We start from the raw sequence: 17312 nt of genomic DNA, 5'->3' as shown, positions 1-17312 counted from the left end.
GTGATCACGTAAGAATATAAGATTAACAATGGAGAATTTATGTCATGTAAACTATATTTCCTAGGCACATACACTTCTTAGTCCACTACATTCACTTGATTGACACAGTTACTTTGCTTAATACAATTTACTCAAAAAAATGAGCTATAATTAGCTTATGAAACATGTCTTATTCAACCATCCAGTAATCAGAGAAGTAGGTGAAAAAATAAATATCTCCACTTCATCCAGGTGCTAAGAAACAATGAAAAAGAATAGTAACATTAAGTCCGAGCAAAGTTGGGTTTGGTTTATTACTGAATGACATTATATTTTTAAGTAGCGTAGGAAGGAATTAGATGAATGTGACAATGTGACTTTTTCTGTCCCTGTTTAAAGTTATTATTTGCAAAAAAGCTCCAAAACACGTCAGTTAAATGTGATAGTTCAGAGATAATAACCTAATTCCCATGTGAAATGAAGCGAAACAGATGTACATTCATACCTGAAGGTGGAAATAAAAATTAACTTGAGTTCCCTGCCGGAACTTCACAGTGTGACACCTAGCGGAAGTATAAAATGTAACGGCGCGAAAAACGTTAGACGATGTGTGGAGCTAGCTTGAAGATGACGGTGTAGTCGTATCGCAGGTAAATATTTCAGTGGTAACTAAGCAACAATGTCTTCAGTTCAGTATCTGAGAGAGTTTGTCAACGAGCGACTAACTGCTGCTGCTGAAGAAATATTCGGAGTCTTTGAACAAACTATCGTCGAGTACGAGGAAGAGATCGATCGTCAGCGCAGACTGCTGGATATCGTTTGGAAACCCGAGATAAAGCTACACAGGACAGGTCTGTGAAACCAGGATGGTCTGAATGGAAACTAACACTGATCAGAGCTCTACGCTTACATTTACTTTTAGGGTCACATATCAAATTTTTAATCAGTAAACATTCAACATCAAACAAACAGGTTGTATGAGAAACAGGGGAAACTGACTGAACTAAAAGATTATAGAAGAATCGTGAAACGAAGACCAAACAAAGGAAATCAGTGCATCGTGCTTTACTGCAGTCTTTGTTGTCGTGATTTGGGAGCAGGTCAGGACCACTGTGAAGTAATTTCTTTTTTTAATCTTAGTGTTTTTATCCTGTTTCCTGGTTCAGTTTTACTCACAGCACTTTGTGTGCTGCTTGTGGTTTGTTTTGCACTGTTTCTACTGTATTTGTTATTTTTATCCTTTTGGGATATTTTAAGTGTGTTCTGTGTGAGTTGTCTTTGGATAAAATAAGACCAAACCAAGACTTGAGTTTTTCTATCATGACATTAGTAACCTATGTCTTGTGTCCTTTGTCCCTCCAGAGCTCCCACAGCATCATGTCTGTAAGGAGGAGGAGGTTCACACTGACCAGCAGCTCCGTGACCAGGAGAGGAACTCCAGTGTGGACCAGGAGGACCCAGAGCCTCCACAGATTAAAGAGGAAGAGGAGGAACTCTGCACCAGTCAGGAGGGAGAGCAGCTTGTACTGAAGCAGGAGACAGATGGACTGCTGGACATCGTTTGGGAACCCGAGATAAAGCTATGCAAGACAGGTCCGTAGAATCAGAATGGCTTGAATTAAAACCAACACAGGAGTTTATTTACTCAGAGATCTGGTTTTGTAACATCACATTATTTACTGAGATTAAATGTGTCTGATCGTGTGTTCCCCTCTCATGTACCACTTCTCATCTGCACATAATCATTTTTATTAATTCAGGCCACTGCTGCTTATGATGTGTTGATAGTGGTCAACTAAACATCTTATCACTCCCATTTCACTGGTAGAGTGACTCGCATGATAAGTCATTTTGTATATTGATGCTATTTCTCACGTCCCTTTGTCCCTCCAGAGCTCCCACAGCAACATGTCTGTAAGGAGGAGGAGGTTCTCACTGACCAGCAGCTCTGTGACCAGGAGAGGAACTCCAGTCTGGACCAGGAGGACCCAGAGCCTCCACAGACTAAAGAGGAAGAGGAGGAACTCTGCACCAGTCAGGAGGGAGAGCAGCTTGTACTGAAGCAGGAGACTGATACCTTGATGTTGACTCCTACTAATGAGGAAAGTGACCACCAGCTCCTTTCTCACAACTCTCCTGTAGCTGAGAGCCAAGATCAGGAAGGAAGTAAGCATGTAGACCCAGAATCAACAGGAAATGCAGAAACACAACCAAAGAAGAGACGTCACAAAAACACAAATCACAGTGACTACGTTTATAACTCTCCCACAGCAAAGAGTCACTGTAACACTCAGACAGGTGAAAAATCATTCAAATGCGACACTTGTGGAAAAGATTTTAAGTATAAGTGCAAATTGAAAATACATCAGAGACGCTACACAGGTGAGAAGCCATATTTTTGCCAAACGTGTGGGAAAAGTTTCAGCTCAAATCCGGGTCTGTCGAATCACATGAGAACCCACACAGGCGAGAAGCCATATACCTGCAAAACCTGTGGGAAAAGATTTACTAACAACTCATGCTTGAGGAACCATACAAGAACCCACACAGGTGAGAGGCCGTATACTTGCAATACCTGTGGGAAAAAATTTACTAACAGCTCATGCTTGAGGAACCATACAAGAACCCACACAGGTGAAAAGCCATATTTTTGTGAAACGTGTGAGAGCGTTTTCACTACACGTACAAGCTTGTTGGTCCACATGAGAATCCACACAGGTGAGATGCCCTACACCTGCAACACCTGTGGGAGAAAATTTCGTGGGAAGACATCCTTAAATACGCATACAAGAACACACACAGGTGAGAAGCCATATTTTTGTGAAAGGTGTGGGAAAAGTTTCACTACTAAGCAAATGTTGTCAATCCACATGAGAACCCACACAGGGGAGAAGCCATACCCCTGTCACATCTGTGGGAAAATGTTCAGTCAGAAGCCACACTTGGTGAAACATCTAATGATCCATACAAATAAAAAGTCATGTAATTCCTGAACATGTTGGAGAGCTTTCAGACTTAATGGGGAATTGACAGTCCATATGTAAAGAGCCTTTGAAAAATGATCTTGGAAAAATATTAGTTTTACAGTGAGTGTATAGATTCTAAGAATATAAATGACTGAACTCTGAAATATTATTGAATTTTATATTTTTATACTCTACCACAGTTATGAGTGGGCTAGTCTGTAATGTTAAAGCTGAGAAACCCTCAAATGCTGTTGTGTCACTTGTTTGGTCATTTAACCATCTAGTTCATTTTGTATAAATTATGTGCATTCCTAGATATTTTTAATAATTTTTCATTGGATCAATTTGATGTATTTTGTATGTTCTCAAGTTTTAGAGGTGATGAACAAACAGGTTGTAGAGGGTGAACTGCATTGTTTTGTAAAAGGTGCTATACAAATAAACTGACTTTGATCAAAGAATTTTAATAATGAAAATATTTCTTTCAGTGCTGGTTGTTCAGGCTGAACTCACACTGATGGATCTGATTAAATGACAAAAGCTTTGCAGGGTGATAATGTATAATAACAGATTCACACTAAAGTCTAGATCTACAAGGACACTGTTCATAAAGGTTGGAGGCAGATGTGAAAACGAGCCACCTTGAACCCACATAGCACACTTTTCTACGTCTGTTTTTGAATTCCCTTGCAGGGTTATGGAAATTTTGACTTTGTTGAAAGTTTCATCTGGAGGCGTTCCAGGTAAGAGGAAGATGCAAGTTCACCTGGATGTTTCCTAAACGGCAAGCCAAGCCTCTTTATGTCACATGACTTTGTTAACAGAAGACCTCAAGGTGTAGATCGTACTTCATAGAGTCGCTGCTATTGCCATAACTTGAGTTTTTTTCAGAGTTCTATTAAAATGTGTTACATCCTGTTTTATTTTGGTGTTTCCTGTTGATCCTTTTAGGTTGATCATCTGTTTGGCAGACACCTGTGCTGATTAGTGGGCTGAGTCTATATAGGCAGGTGCTTTGTTCAGCTCTCTCTCTCTCCATCCTGCTGCAGCCACACCTTTCTGGTGCTAGGTATCTGGTCTCCATTGAGTCCTGCATTTTCCTCAAGTTACTATAATAAATTCATATTCAGTACCTTCCTACTTGTGTGGTGTCCCTTATTATGTTCAGTGTTTGAGCCAGCCGTAACAACATGCAACAGGTGTTCTTATGTTGCAGCTCACAAGCTAGGGTTGAAGTTAAAGTATGATACAGTTTGGTATTTTTATCCGGAAGTAAACTTACAAAACATATGGAAGAGCTTTCAGACTTAGTGGAGAATTGACAGTCCACATGAGAAGAGCCCATACTGATGAGAAACCACATAACTTCTCTTGTGCCTTCTGTTTCCCTGTGTGTGTCTTAGCCCTGATTAACCAAGTTGAATACTGACTTACACATGTTTTGTTCTTCAGGCTCTAAGTTTCACCTCTTTTTAATTTGAAATGAAATAATGGGAACAACATTAAATCAATGAGTCTCAGCTTTAGGTTGCGTTGTTTCACGTAACTATATCACTATGTGTCTTGTCTGTAATTAAATGTATAGAATTTCCAATTTGAGAAGGTGTCACAATATCTTAGTTTAATGTAGTATACTGTCATCAGTGCCATCGTTTGTTACTAACCTAATTTTTTTCCTACATATGACTGTATTACTCATATTTCTGTCTGCTGCAGAATTTCTTTGAAACAGCAATCTCCCAAATATTGACAACATTTTTATTTCACAGTTAGTGCATACAACTGTAAATTAATCTTTACATATGATGCTCTACCTCAGTTATTTTAGTGGATTATTAACTCTGATGCTGAAGCTGAGAAACCCTCTAGTGTTGTTGAGTCACTTATGTTGTCATGCTACCAACCTCAATCTTTTTTTGTGTAGAGCATGTCCTTTCATTTTATATTATATGTTTATTGTGATTGAATCAAATTGATGTATAAAATGTTTTATAAAAGCTGATATATAAATAAACTGACTTTATTTTGTCAAATATTTTTGATAGGAAATATTTTTCCCTACATGTTGGTTGTTCAGACCAGTGTTACCACATTGTTAATTAACTATACCTGTCTGTCATTAGTTTAAGTGGTTGTAATGCCAACAGCGATCAGGGCCCGAAGTAACATGGGCATTAAAATGCTTTTTTCTGATCTTGTGCAATTATAAATACTAATAAAAAGATTTGAAAAGTGATAATGTAAGAATATAAGATTAACAATGGAGAATTTATGTCATGTAAAATACATTTCCCAGGCACATACACTTTTTAGTCCACTACATTCACTTGATTGACGCAGTTACTTTGCTGAATACAATTTACTCCAAAAAATGAGCTAAAATTAGCTTATGAAACATGTCTTATTCAACCATCCAGTAATTAGAGAAGTAGGTGAAAAAATAGATATCTCCACTTAATCCAGCTGCTAAGAAACAATGAAAAAGAATAGTAACATTAAGTCCGAGCAAAGTTGGGTTTGGTTTATTACTGAATTACATTTTATTTTTAAGTAGCCTAGGAAGGAACTAGATGAATGTGACAATGTGACTTTTTCTGTCCCTGTTTAAAGTTATTATTTGCGAAAAAGCTCCAAAACACATCAGTTAAATGTGGTAGTTCAGAGATAATAACCTAATTCCCATGTGAAATGAAGCGACACAGATGTAGATTCATACCTGAAGGTGGAAATAAAAATTAACTCGAGTTCCCTGCCGGAACTTCACAGTGTGACACCTAGCGGAGGTATAAAATGTAACGGCGCGAAAAATGTGAGACTTTGTGTGGAGCTAGCTTGAAGATGGCGGTGTAGTCGTATCGCAGGTAAATATTTCAGTGGTAACTAAGCAACAATGTCTTCAGTTCAGTATCTGAGAGAGTTTGTCAACGAGCGACTAACTGCTGCTGCTGAAGAAATATTCGGAGTCTTTGAACAAACTATCGTCGAGTACGAGGAAGAGATCGAAGCGCAGACAGATGGATATCGTTTGGAAACCCGAAATAAAACTACACAGGACAGGTCTGTGAAACCAGGATGGTCTGAATGGAAACTAACACAGGGACATGACTCATACTGGATCCTGATCAGAGCTCTACTCTTACATTTAGTTTGAGTTTTCACTGTGTCACATGAAAGAAAAACTTTGGGGCAGATTTTTTTTTCAAATTTAAATAGATGACATGACTGAGTCTCTTGTTTTTAATCAGTAAACATCAAACATCAAACAAACAGGTTGTATAAGAAACAGGGGAAACTGACCAAAACAAAAGATTATAGAAGAATCGTGAAACGAAGACCAAACAAAGGAAATCAGTGCATCGTGTTTTACTGCAGTCTTTGTTGTCGATTTGGGAGCAGGTCAGGACCACTGTGAAGTAATTTCTTTTTTTAATCTTAGTGTTTTTATCCTGTTTCCTGCTTCAGTTTTACTCACAGCACTTTGTGTGCTGCTTGTGGTTTGTTTTACACTGTTTCTACTGTATTTGAATATTTTTTATCCTTTTGGGATATTTTAAGTGTGTTCTGTGTGAGTTGTCTTTGGATAAAATAAGACCAAACCAAGACCTGAGTTTTTCTATTATGACATTAGTAACCTATGTCTTGTGTCCTTTGTCCCTCCAGAGCTCCCTCAGCATCATGTCTGTAAGGAGGAGGAGGTTCACACTGACCAGCAGCTCTGTGACCAGGAGAGGAACTCCAGTCTGGACCAGGAGGATCCAGAGCCTCCACAGATTAAAGAGGAAGAGGAGGAACTCTGCACCAGTCAGGAGGGAGAGCAGCTTGTACTGAAGCAGGAGACTGATACCTTTATGTTGACTTCTACTAATGAGGAAAGTGACCACCAGCTCCTCTTTCACAACTGTCCTGTAGCTGAGAGCCAAGATCAGGAAGGAAGCGAGCATGTAGACCCAGAATCAACAGGAAATGCAGAGACACAACCAAAGAAGAGACATCACAAAAACACAAGTCACAGTGACAACATTTATAACTCTCCCACAGCAAAGAGTCACTGTAACACTCAGACAGGTGAAAAATCATTCAAATGCGAAACATATTTTTGGCAAACGTGTGGGAAAAGTTTCCGCTCAAGTTTGGATCTGTTGATCCACACGAGAGCCCACACAGGCGAGAAGCCATGTAGCTGCAACATATGTGGAAAAATATGTATTAACAACACACACTTGAGGAACCATACAAGATCCCACAGAAGTGAGAAGCCGCATACTTGCAATACCTGTGGGAAGAAATATAATTACAAGAGACTCTTAGATATACATATAAGATCCCACACAGGTGAAAAGCCATATTCTTGTGAAATGTGTGCGAACACTTTCACTACGCGTAAATGCTTGTCGGTCCACATGAGAATCCACACAGGTGAGAAGCCCTACACCTGCAACACCTGTGGGAAAAAATTTCGTGTGAAGACGGCCTTAAATACGCATACAAGAATACACACAGGGGAGAAGCCATATTTTTGTGAAAGGTGTGGGAAAAGTTTCACTACTAAGCCAATATTGTCAATCCACATGAGAACCCACACAGGGGAGAAGCCATATTTTTGTGAAAGGTGTGGGAAAAGTTTCTCTACTAAGCCAATATTGTCAGTCCACATGAGAACCCACACAGGGGAGATGCCATACCCCTGTGACATCTGTGGGAGAATGTTCAGGCAGCAGCCACACTTGGTGAAACATCTAATGATCCATACAAATAAAAAGTCATGTAATTCCTGAACATGTTGGAGAGCTTTCAGACTTAATGGGGAATTGACAGTCCGTATGTAAAGAGCCTTTGAAAAATGATCTTGGAAAAATATTAGTTTTGCAGTGAGTGTATAGATTCTAAGAATATAAATGACTGAACTCTGAAATATTATTGAATTTTATGTTTTTATGCTCTACCAGAGTTATGAGTGGGCTGGTCTGTAATGTTAAAGCTGAGAAACCCTCAAATGCTGTTGTGTCACTTGTTTGGTCATTTAACCATTTAGTTCATTTTGTATAGATCATGTGCATTCATATGATATTTTTAATAAATTTTGATTTGATCAATTTGATGTAATTTGTATGTTCTCAAGTTTTAGAGGTGATGCACAAACAGGTTGTAGAGGGTGAACTGCATTGTTTTGTAAAAGGTGCTATACAAATAAACTGACTTTGATCAAAGAATTTTAATAATGAAAATATTTCTTTCAGTGCTGGTTGTTCAGGCTGAACTTACACTGATGGATCTGATTAAATGACAAAAGCTTTGCATGGTGATAATGTATAATAACAGATTCACACTAAAGTCTAGATCTACAAGGACACTGTTCATAAAGGTTGGGGGTAGATGTGATGCAGCTGCACTGACTTCCCCTCAGATTTCTGTCTTGAAGGTCCTAACTTATTTAGATATCTGGTTGATCTGTGCCCCATGTCGCAGTCAGGTTGTCCAGGACGCAAGGAGGGTCATCAATCACATACAAGCCTTAGGGTTCAAGGTAAAAATGAAGAAGAGCCATTTTGAACCCACATAGCACACTTTTCTACGTCTGTTTCTGAATTCCCTTGCAGTTTCCTCCGACCCTCAGGGTTATGGAAATTTTGACTTTGTTGAAAGTTTCATCTGGAGGCGTTCCAGGTAAGAGGAAGATGCAAGTTCACCTGGATGTTCTTAAACAGCAAGCCAAGCCTCTTTATGTCCCATGACTTTGTTAACAGAAGACCTCAAAGATATGTAGGAGGATGGCATCCTTCAAGGTGTAGATCGTACTTCATAGAGTCGCTGCTATAGCCATAACTTTAGTTTTTTTCAGAGTTCAATTAAAACATGCAACAGGTGTTTTTATGTTGCAGCTCACAGGCTGGGGTTGAAGTTAAATTATGATACAGTTTGGTAGTTTTATCCAGAAGTAAACTTACAAAACATATGGAAGAGCTTTCAGACTTAGTGGAGAATTGACAGTCCACATGAGAAGAGCCCATACTGATGAGAAACTACATAACTTCTCTTCTGCCTTCTGTTTCCCTGTGTGTGTCTTAGCCCTGATTAACCAAGTTGAATACTGACTTACACATGTTTTGTTCTTCAGGCTCTAAGTTTCACCTCTTTTTAATTTGAAAATAAATAATGGGAACAACATTAAATCAATGAGTCTCAGCTTTAGTTTGCATTGGTTCATGTAACTATAGCACTGTGTGTCTTATCTGTAATTAAATGTATAGAATTTCCAATTTGAGAAGGTGTCACAATATCTTAGTTTAATGTAGTATATTGTCATCAGTGCCATCGTTTGTTACTAACCTAATTTTTTTTCCTACATATGACTGTATTACTCATATTTCTGTTTGCTGCAGAATTTCTTTGAAACAGCAATCTCCCAAATATTGACAACATTTTTAGTTCACAGTTAGTGCCTACAACTGTAAATTAATCTTTACATATGATGCTCTACCTCAGTTATTTTAGTGGATTATGAACTCTGATGCTGAAGCTGAGAAACCCTCTAGTGTTGTTGAGTCACTTGTGTTGTTTGTCAAATATTTTTGCTAGTAAATATTTTCCCCTAAATGTTGGTTGTTCAGACCAGTGTTACCACATTGTTAATTAACTATACCTGTCTGTCATTAGTTTAAGTTGTAGTAATGCGAACAGCGATCAGGGCCTGAAGTAATATGGGCATTAAAATGCTTTTTTTTAAGGATCTTGTGCAATTGTAAATACTAATAAAAAGATTTGAAAAGTGATCATGTAAGAATATAAGATTAAAAATGGAGAATTTATGTCATGTAAACTACATTTCCCAGGCACATACACTTTTTAGTCCACTACATTCACTTGATTGACGCAGTTACTTTGCTGAATACAATTTACTCAAAAAATGAGCTAAAATTAGCTTATGAAATATGTCTTATTCAACCATCCAGTAATCAGAGAAGTAGGTGAAAAAATAGATATCTCCACTTAATCCAGCTGCTAAGAAACAATGAAAAAGAATAGTAACATTAAGTCCGAGCAAAGTTGGGTTTGGTTTATTACTGAATTACATTTTATTTTTAAGTAGCGTAGGAAGGAACTAGATGAATGTGACAATGTGAGTTCTTCTGTCCCCGTTTAAAGTTATTATTTCGGAGAAAGCTCCAAAACACATCAGTTAAATGTGGTAGTTCAGAGATAATAACTTAATTCCCATGTGTAAATGAAGCGAAACAGATGTAGATTCATACCTGAAGGTGGAAATAAAAATTAACTCGAGTTCCCTGCCGGAACTTCACAGTGTGACACCTAGCTGAGGTATAAAATGTAACGGCGCGAAAAATGTGAGACGCTGTGTGGAGCTAGCTTGAAGATGACGGTGTAGTCGTATCGCAGGTAAATATTTCAGTGGTAACTAAGCAACAATGTCTTCAGTTCAGTATCTGAGAGAGTTTGTCAACGAGCGACTAACTGCTGCTGCTGAAGAAATATTCGGAGTCTTTGAACAAACTATCGTCGAGTACGAGGAAGAGATCGAAGCGCAGACAGATGGATATCGTTTGGAAACCCGAGATAAAGCTACACAGGACAGGTCTGTGAAACCAGGATGGTCTGAATGAAAACTAACACAGGGACATGACTCATACTGGATCCTGATCAGAACTCTCCTTACATTTAGTTTGAGTTTTCACTGTTGCACATGAAAGAAAAACTTTGGGGCAGATTTTTTTAAAAATTTAAATAGATAACATGACCGAGTCTCTTGTTTTTAATCAGTAAACATTCAACATCAAACAAACAGGTTGTATAAGAAACAGGGGAAACTGACCAAAACAAAAGATTATAGAAGAATCGTGAAACGAAGACCAAACAAAGGAAATCAGTGCATCGTGTTTTACTGCAGTCTTTGTTGTCGATTTGGGAGCAGGTCAGGACCACTGTGAAGTAATTTCTTTTTTTAATCTTAGTGTTTTTATCCTGTTTCCTGCTTCAGTTTTACTCACAGCACTTTGTGTGCTGCTTGTGGTTTGTTTTACACTGTTTCTACTGTATTTGAATATTTTTTATCCTTTTGGGATATTTTAAGTGTGTTCTGTGTGAGTTGTCTTTGGATAAAATAAGACCAAACCAAGACCTGAGTTTTTCTATTATGACATTAGTAACCTATGTCTTGTGTCCTTTGTCCCTCCAGAGCTCCCACAGCAACATGTCTGTAAGGAGGAGGAGGTTCACACTGACCAGCAGCTCTGTGACCAGGAGAGGAACTCCAGTCTGGACCAGGAGGATCCAGAGCCTCCACAGATTAAAGAGGAAGAGGAGGAACTCTGCACCAGTCAGGAGGGAGAGCAGCTTGTACTGAAGCAGGAGACTGATACCTTTATGTTGACTTCTACTAATGAGGAAAGTGACCACCAGCTCCTCTTTCACAACTGTCCTGTAGCTGAGAGCCAAGATCAGGAAGGAAGCGAGCATGTAGACCCAGAATCAACAGGAAATGCAGAGACACAACCAAAGAAGAGACATCACAAAAACACAAGTCACAGTGACAACATTTATAACTCTCCCACAGCAAAGAGTCACTGTAATACTCAGACAGGTGAAAAATCATTCAAATGCGAAACATATTTTTGGCAAACGTGTGGGAAAAGTTTCCGCTCAAGTTTGGATCTGTTGATCCACACGAGAGCCCACACAGGCGAGAAGCCATGTAGCTGCAACATATGTGGAAAAATATGTATTAACAACACACACTTGAGGAACCATACAAGATCCCACAGAAGTGAGAAGCCGCATACTTGCAATACCTGTGGGAAGAAATATAATTACAAGAGACTCTTAGATATACATATAAGATCCCACACAGGTGAAAAGCCATATTCTTGTGAAATGTGTGCGAACACTTTCACTACGCGTAAATGCTTGTCGGTCCACATGAGAATCCACACAGGTGAGAAGCCCTACACCTGCAACACCTGTGGGAAAAAATTTCGTGTGAAGACGGCCTTAAATACGCATACAAGAATACACACAGGGGAGAAGCCATATTTTTGTGAAAGGTGTGGGAAAAGTTTCACTACTAAGCCAATATTGTCAATCCACATGAGAACCCACACAGGGGAGAAGCCATATTTTTGTGAAAGGTGTGGGAAAAGTTTCTCTACTAAGCCAATATTGTCAGTCCACATGAGAACCCACACAGGGGAGAAGCCATACCCCTGTGACATCTGTGGGAGAATGTTCAGGCAGCAGCCACACTTGGTGAAACATCTAATGATCCATACAAATAAAAAGTCATGTAATTCCTGAACATGTTGGAGAGCTTTCAGACTTAATGGGGAATTGACAGTCCGTATGTAAAGAGCCTTTGAAAAATGATCTTGGAAAAATATTAGTTTTGCAGTGAGTGTATAGATTCTAAGAATATAAATGACTGAACTCTGAAATATTATTGAATTTTATGTTTTTATGCTCTACCACAGTTATGATTGGGCTGGTCTGTAATGTTAAAGCTGAGAAACCCTCAAATGCTGTTGTGTCACTTGTTTGGTCATTTAACCATTTAGTTCATTTTGTATAGATCATGTGCATTCATATGATATTTTTAATAAATTTTGATTTGATCAATTTGATGTAATTTGTATGTTCTCAAGTTTTAGAGGTGATGCACAAACAGGTTGTAGAGGGGGAACTGCATTGTTTTGTAAAAGGTGCTATACAAATAAACTGACTTTGATCAAAGAATTTTAATAATGAAAATATTTCTTTCAGTGCTGGTTGTTCAGGCTGAACTTACACTGATGGATCTGATTAAATGACAAAAGCTTTGCATGGTGATAATGTATAATAACAGATTCACACTAAAGTCTAGATCTACAAGGACACTGTTCATAAAGGTTGGAGGCAGATGTGAAAACGAGCCACCTTGAACCCACATAGCACACTTTTCTACGTCTGTTTGAATTCCCTTGCAGTTTCCTCCAACCCTCAGGGTTATGGAAATGTTGACTTTGTTGAAAGTTTCATCTGGAGGCGTTCCAGGTAAGAGGAAGATGCAAGTTCACCTGGATGTTCTTAAACAGCAAGCCAAGCCTCTTTATGTCACATGACTTTGTTAACATAAGACCTCAAAGATATGTAGGAGGATGGCATCCTTCAAGGTGTAGATTGTAGTTCATAGAGTCGCTGCTATAGCCATAACTTGAGTTTTTTTCAGAGTTCAATTAAAACATGCAACAGATGTTTTTATGTTGCAGCTCACAAGCTACGGTTGAAGTTAAAGTATGATACAGTTTGGTATTTTTATCCAGAAGTAAACTTACAAAACATATGGAATAGCTTTCAGACTTAGTGGAGAATTGACAGTCCACATGAGAAGAGCCCATACTGATGAGAAACCACATAACTTCTCTTGTGCCTTCTGTTTCCCTGTGTGTCTTAGCCCTGGTTAACCAAGTTGGATACTGACTTACACATGTTTTGTTCTTCAGGCTCTAAGTTTCACCTCTTTTTAATTTGAAAAGAAATAATGGGAACAACATTAAATCAATGAGTCTCAGCTTCAGTTTGCGTTGGTTCACGTAACTATATCACTATGTGTCTTGTCTGTAATTAAATGTATAGAATTTCCAATTTGAGAAGGTGTCACAATATCTTAGTTTAATGTAGTATATTGTCATCAGTGCCATTGTTTGTTACTAACCTAATTTTTTTCCTACATATGACTGTATTACTCATATTTCTGTCTGCTGCAGTTTTTCTTTGAAACAGCAATCTCCCAAATATTGACAACATTTTTATTTCACAGTTAGTGCATACAACTGTAAATTAATCTTCACATATGATGCTCTACCTCAGTTATTTTAGTGGATTATTAACTCTGATTCTGAAGCTGAGAAACCCTCTAGTTGTTGGGTCACTTATGTTGTCATGCTACCAACTTCAATCTTTTTTTGTGTAGAGCATGTCCTTTCATTTGATATTTTATGCTTTTTGTGATTGAATCAAATTGATGTATAAAATGTTTTATAAAAGCTGATATATAAATAAACTGACTATTTTGTCAAATATTTTTGATAGGAAATATTTTTCCCTAAATGTTGGTTGTTCAGACCACTTTTTCCACATTGATGATTGAACAATAACTATACCTGTCTGTCATTAGTTTAAGTGGTTGTAATGCCAACAGTGATCAGGGCCCGAAGTAACATGGGCATTAAAATGCTTTTTTCTGATCTTGTGCAATTATAAATACTAATAAAAAGATTTGAAAAGTGATAATGTAAGAATATAAGATTAACAATGGAGAATTTATGTCATGTAAAATACATTTCCCAGGCACATACACTTTTTAGTCCACTACATTCACTTGATTGACACAGTTACTTTGCTTAATACAATTTACTCCAAAAAATGAGCTAAAATTAGCTTATGAAACATGTCTTATTCAACCATCCAGTAATTAGAGAAGTAGGTGAAAAAATAGATATCTCCACTTAATCCAGCTGCTAAGAAACAATGAAAAAGAATAGTAACATTAAGTCCGAGCAAAGTTGGGTTTGGTTTATTACTGAATTACATTTTATTTTTAAGTAGCCTAGGAAGGAATTAGATGAATGTGACAATGTGACTTTTTCTGTCCCCGTTTAAAGTTATTATTTGCGAAAAAGCTCCAAAACACATCAGTTAAATGTGGTAGTTCAGAGATAATAACCTAATTCCCATGTGAAATGAAGCGACACAGATGTAGATTCATACCTGAAGGTGGAAATAAAAATTAACTCGAGTTCCCTGCCGGAACTTCACAGTGTGACACCTAGCGGAGGTATAAAATGTAACGGCGCGAAAAATGTGAGACGCTGTGTGGAGCTAGCTTGAAGATGACGGTGTAGTCGTATCGCAGGTAAATATTTCAGTGGTAACTAAGCAACAATGTCTTCAGTTCAGTATCTGAGAGAGTTTGTCAACGAGCGACTAACTGCTGCTGCTGAAGAAATATTCGGAGTCTTTGAACAAACTATCGTCGAGTACGAGGAAGAGATCGAAGCGTAGACAGATGGATATCGTTTGGAAACCCGAGATAAAGCTACACAGGACAGGTCTGTGAAACCAGGATGGTCTGAATGAAAACTAACACAGGGACATGACTCATACTGGATCCTGATCAGAGCTCTCCTTACATTTAGTTTGAGTTTTCACTGTTGCACATGAAAGAAAAACTTTGGGGCAGATTTTTTTAAAAATTTAAATAGATAACATGACTGAGTCTCTTGTTTTTAATCAGTAAACATTCAACATCAAACAAACAGGTTGTATAAGAAACAGGGGAAACTGACCAAAACAAAAGATTATAGAAGAATCGTGAAACGAAGACCAAACAAAGGAAATCTGTGCATCGTGCTTTACTGCAGTCTTTGTTGTCGTGATTTGGGAGCAGGTCAGGACCACTGTGAAGTAATTTCTTTTTTTAATCTTAGTGTTTTTATCCTGTTTCCTGCTTCAGTTTTACTCACAGCACTTTGTGTGCTGCTTGTGGTTTCTTTTGCACTGTTTCTACTGTATTTGTATATTTTTTATCCTTTTGGGATATTTTAAGTGTGTTCTGTGTGAGTTGTCTTTGGATGAAATAAGACCAAACCAAGACCTGAGTTTTTCTATCATGACATTAGTAACCTATGTCTTGTGTCCTTTGTCCCTCCAGAGCTCCCACAGCATCATGTCTGTAAGGAGGAGGAGGTTCACACTGACCAGCAGCTCTGTGACCAGGAGAGGAACTCCAGTCTGGACCAGGAGGACCCAGAGCCTCCACAGATTAAAGAGGAAGAGGAGGAACTCTGCATCAGTCAGGAGGGAGAGCAGCTTGTACTGAAGCAGGAGACTGATACCTTGATGTTGACTCCTACTAATGAGGAAAGTGACCACCAGCTCCTCTTTCACAACTTTCCTGTAGCTGAGAGCCAAGATCAGGAAGGAAGTAAGCATGTAGACCCAGAATCAACAGGAAATGCAGAGACACATCCAAAGAATAGACATCACAAAAACACAAGTCACAGTGACAACATTTATAACTTTCCCACAGCAAAGAGTCACTGTAACACTCAGACAGGTGAAAAATCATTCAAATGCGAAACATATTTTTGCCAAACGTGTGGGAAAAGTTTCAGCTCAAGTTTGGATCTGTTGATCCACACGAGAGCCCACACAGGCGAGAAGCCATGTAGCTGCAACATATGTGGAAAAATATGTATTAACAACACACACTTGAGGAACCATACAAGATCCCACAGAAGTGAGACGCCGCATACTTGCAATACCTGTGGGAAGAAATATAATTTCAAGAGACTCTTGAATATACATATGAGAACACACACAGGTGAAAAGCCATATTCTTGTGAAATGTGTGCGAACACTTTCACTACGCGTGCATGCTTGTCGGTCCACATGAGAATCCACACAGGTGAGAAGCCCTACACCTGCAACACCTGTGGGAAAAAATTTCGTGTGAAGACGGCCTTAAATACGCATACAAGAATACACACAGGTGAAAAGCCATATTTTTGTGAAAGGTGTGGGAAAAGTTTCTCTACTATGCCAATATTGTCAGTCCACATGAGAACCCACACAGGGGAGAAGCCATACCCCTGTGAAATCTGTGGGAGAATGTTCAGGCAGCAGCCACACTTGGTGAAACATCTAATGATCCATACAAATAAAAAGTCATGTAATTCCTGAACATGTTGGAGAGCTTTCAGACTTAATGGGGAATTGACAGTCCGTATGTAAAGAGCCTTTGAAAAATGATCTTGGAAAAATATTAGTTTTACAGTGAGTGCATAGATTCTAAGAATATAAATGACTGAACTCTGAAATATTATTGAATTTTATATTTTTATACTCTACCACAGTTATGAGTGGGCTAGTCTGTAATGTTAAAGCTGAGAAACCCTCAAATGCTGTTGTGTCACTTGTTTGGTCATTTAACCATCTAGTTCATTTTGTATAAATTATGTGCATTCCTAGATATTTTTAATAATTTTTCATTGGATCAATTTGATGTAATTTGTATGTTCTCAAGTTTTAGAGGTGATGCACAAACAGGTTGTAGAGGGTGAACTGCATTGTTTTGTAAAAGGTGCTATACAAATAAACTGACTTTGATCAAAGAATTTTAATAATGAAAATATTTCTTTTAGTGCTGGTTGTTCAGGCTGAACTCACACTGATGGATCTGATTAAATGACAAAAGCTTTGCAGGGTGATAATGTATAATAACAGATTCACACTAAAGTCTAGATCTACAAGGACACTGTTCATAAAGGTTGGAGGCAGATGTGATGCAGCTGCACTGTCTCCCCCTCAGATTTCTGTCTT

The 17312-nt window shown here is 38.3% G+C and overlaps 3 protein-coding genes and 1 pseudogene across 5 annotated transcripts; all 4 read left to right on the top strand.

The window, feature by feature from the left end:
• Positions 1-578: 578 nt before the first annotated feature.
• On the top strand, positions 579-3632 carry LOC130178902 (zinc finger protein OZF-like). 2 transcript variants are annotated; one of them, XM_056391518.1, is made up of 3 exons: positions 579-830; positions 1342-1376; positions 1908-3632. In XM_056391518.1, the coding sequence occupies exons 1-3, from the start codon at positions 659-661 to the stop codon at positions 2970-2972; spliced, it is 1272 nt and encodes a 423-aa protein (XP_056247493.1). In that variant the 5' UTR covers positions 579-658; the 3' UTR covers positions 2973-3632. The 2 variants fall into 2 exon arrangements, with proteins under 2 accessions (XP_056247493.1, XP_056247492.1); XM_056391517.1 differs by having other exon boundaries at positions 1342-1572; positions 1873-3632.
• Positions 3633-5768: 2136 nt separating this feature from the next.
• Positions 5769-8173, top strand: LOC130178918 (gastrula zinc finger protein XlCGF62.1-like). 2 transcript variants are annotated; one of them, XM_056391550.1, is made up of 2 exons: positions 5769-5806; positions 6606-8173. In XM_056391550.1, the coding sequence occupies exon 2, from the start codon at positions 6794-6796 to the stop codon at positions 7718-7720; it is 927 nt and encodes a 308-aa protein (XP_056247525.1). In that variant the 5' UTR covers positions 5769-5806; positions 6606-6793; the 3' UTR covers positions 7721-8173. The 2 variants fall into 2 exon arrangements, with proteins under 2 accessions (XP_056247525.1, XP_056247524.1); XM_056391549.1 differs by lacking the exon at positions 5769-5806 and adding an exon at positions 5825-6002.
• Positions 8174-10304: 2131 nt separating this feature from the next.
• On the top strand, positions 10305-12574 carry LOC130178909 (zinc finger protein OZF-like; annotated as a pseudogene).
• Positions 12575-14785: 2211 nt separating this feature from the next.
• LOC130178925 (zinc finger protein 239-like) lies at positions 14786-17122 on the top strand. Its single transcript, XM_056391573.1, has 2 exons — positions 14786-15040; positions 15643-17122. The coding sequence occupies exons 1-2, from the start codon at positions 14998-15000 to the stop codon at positions 16671-16673; spliced, it is 1074 nt and encodes a 357-aa protein (XP_056247548.1). The 5' UTR covers positions 14786-14997; the 3' UTR covers positions 16674-17122.
• Positions 17123-17312: the final 190 nt, after the last annotated feature.

The sequence above is a fragment of the Seriola aureovittata genome, chromosome 12 (genome assembly GCF_021018895.1).
Source record: "Seriola aureovittata isolate HTS-2021-v1 ecotype China chromosome 12, ASM2101889v1, whole genome shotgun sequence".
NCBI classification, from domain to species: domain Eukaryota; kingdom Metazoa; phylum Chordata; class Actinopteri; order Carangiformes; family Carangidae; genus Seriola; species Seriola aureovittata.
This window is presented reverse-complemented; position numbering and strand designations above follow the sequence as displayed.

Bases quoted from the DNA above. Each gene is read 5' to 3' on its own strand.
- LOC130178902 (XM_056391517.1), top strand. From the start codon at position 659: ATGTCTTCAGTTCAGTATCTGAGAGAGTTTGTCAACGAGCGACTAACT. The intron at 831-1,341 runs GTCTGTGAAACC...TTGTCCCTCCAG, and splicing joins GATAAAGCTACACAGGACAG to AGCTCCCACAGCATCATGTC. The intron at 1,573-1,872 runs GTCCGTAGAATC...TTGTCCCTCCAG, and splicing joins GATAAAGCTATGCAAGACAG to AGCTCCCACAGCAACATGTC.
- LOC130178918 (XM_056391549.1), top strand. From the start codon at position 5,960: ATGGATATCGTTTGGAAACCCGAAATAAAACTACACAGGACAG. The intron at 6,003-6,605 runs GTCTGTGAAACC...TTGTCCCTCCAG, and splicing joins AATAAAACTACACAGGACAG to AGCTCCCTCAGCATCATGTC.
- LOC130178925 (XM_056391573.1), top strand. From the start codon at position 14,998: ATGGATATCGTTTGGAAACCCGAGATAAAGCTACACAGGACAG. The intron at 15,041-15,642 runs GTCTGTGAAACC...TTGTCCCTCCAG, and splicing joins GATAAAGCTACACAGGACAG to AGCTCCCACAGCATCATGTC.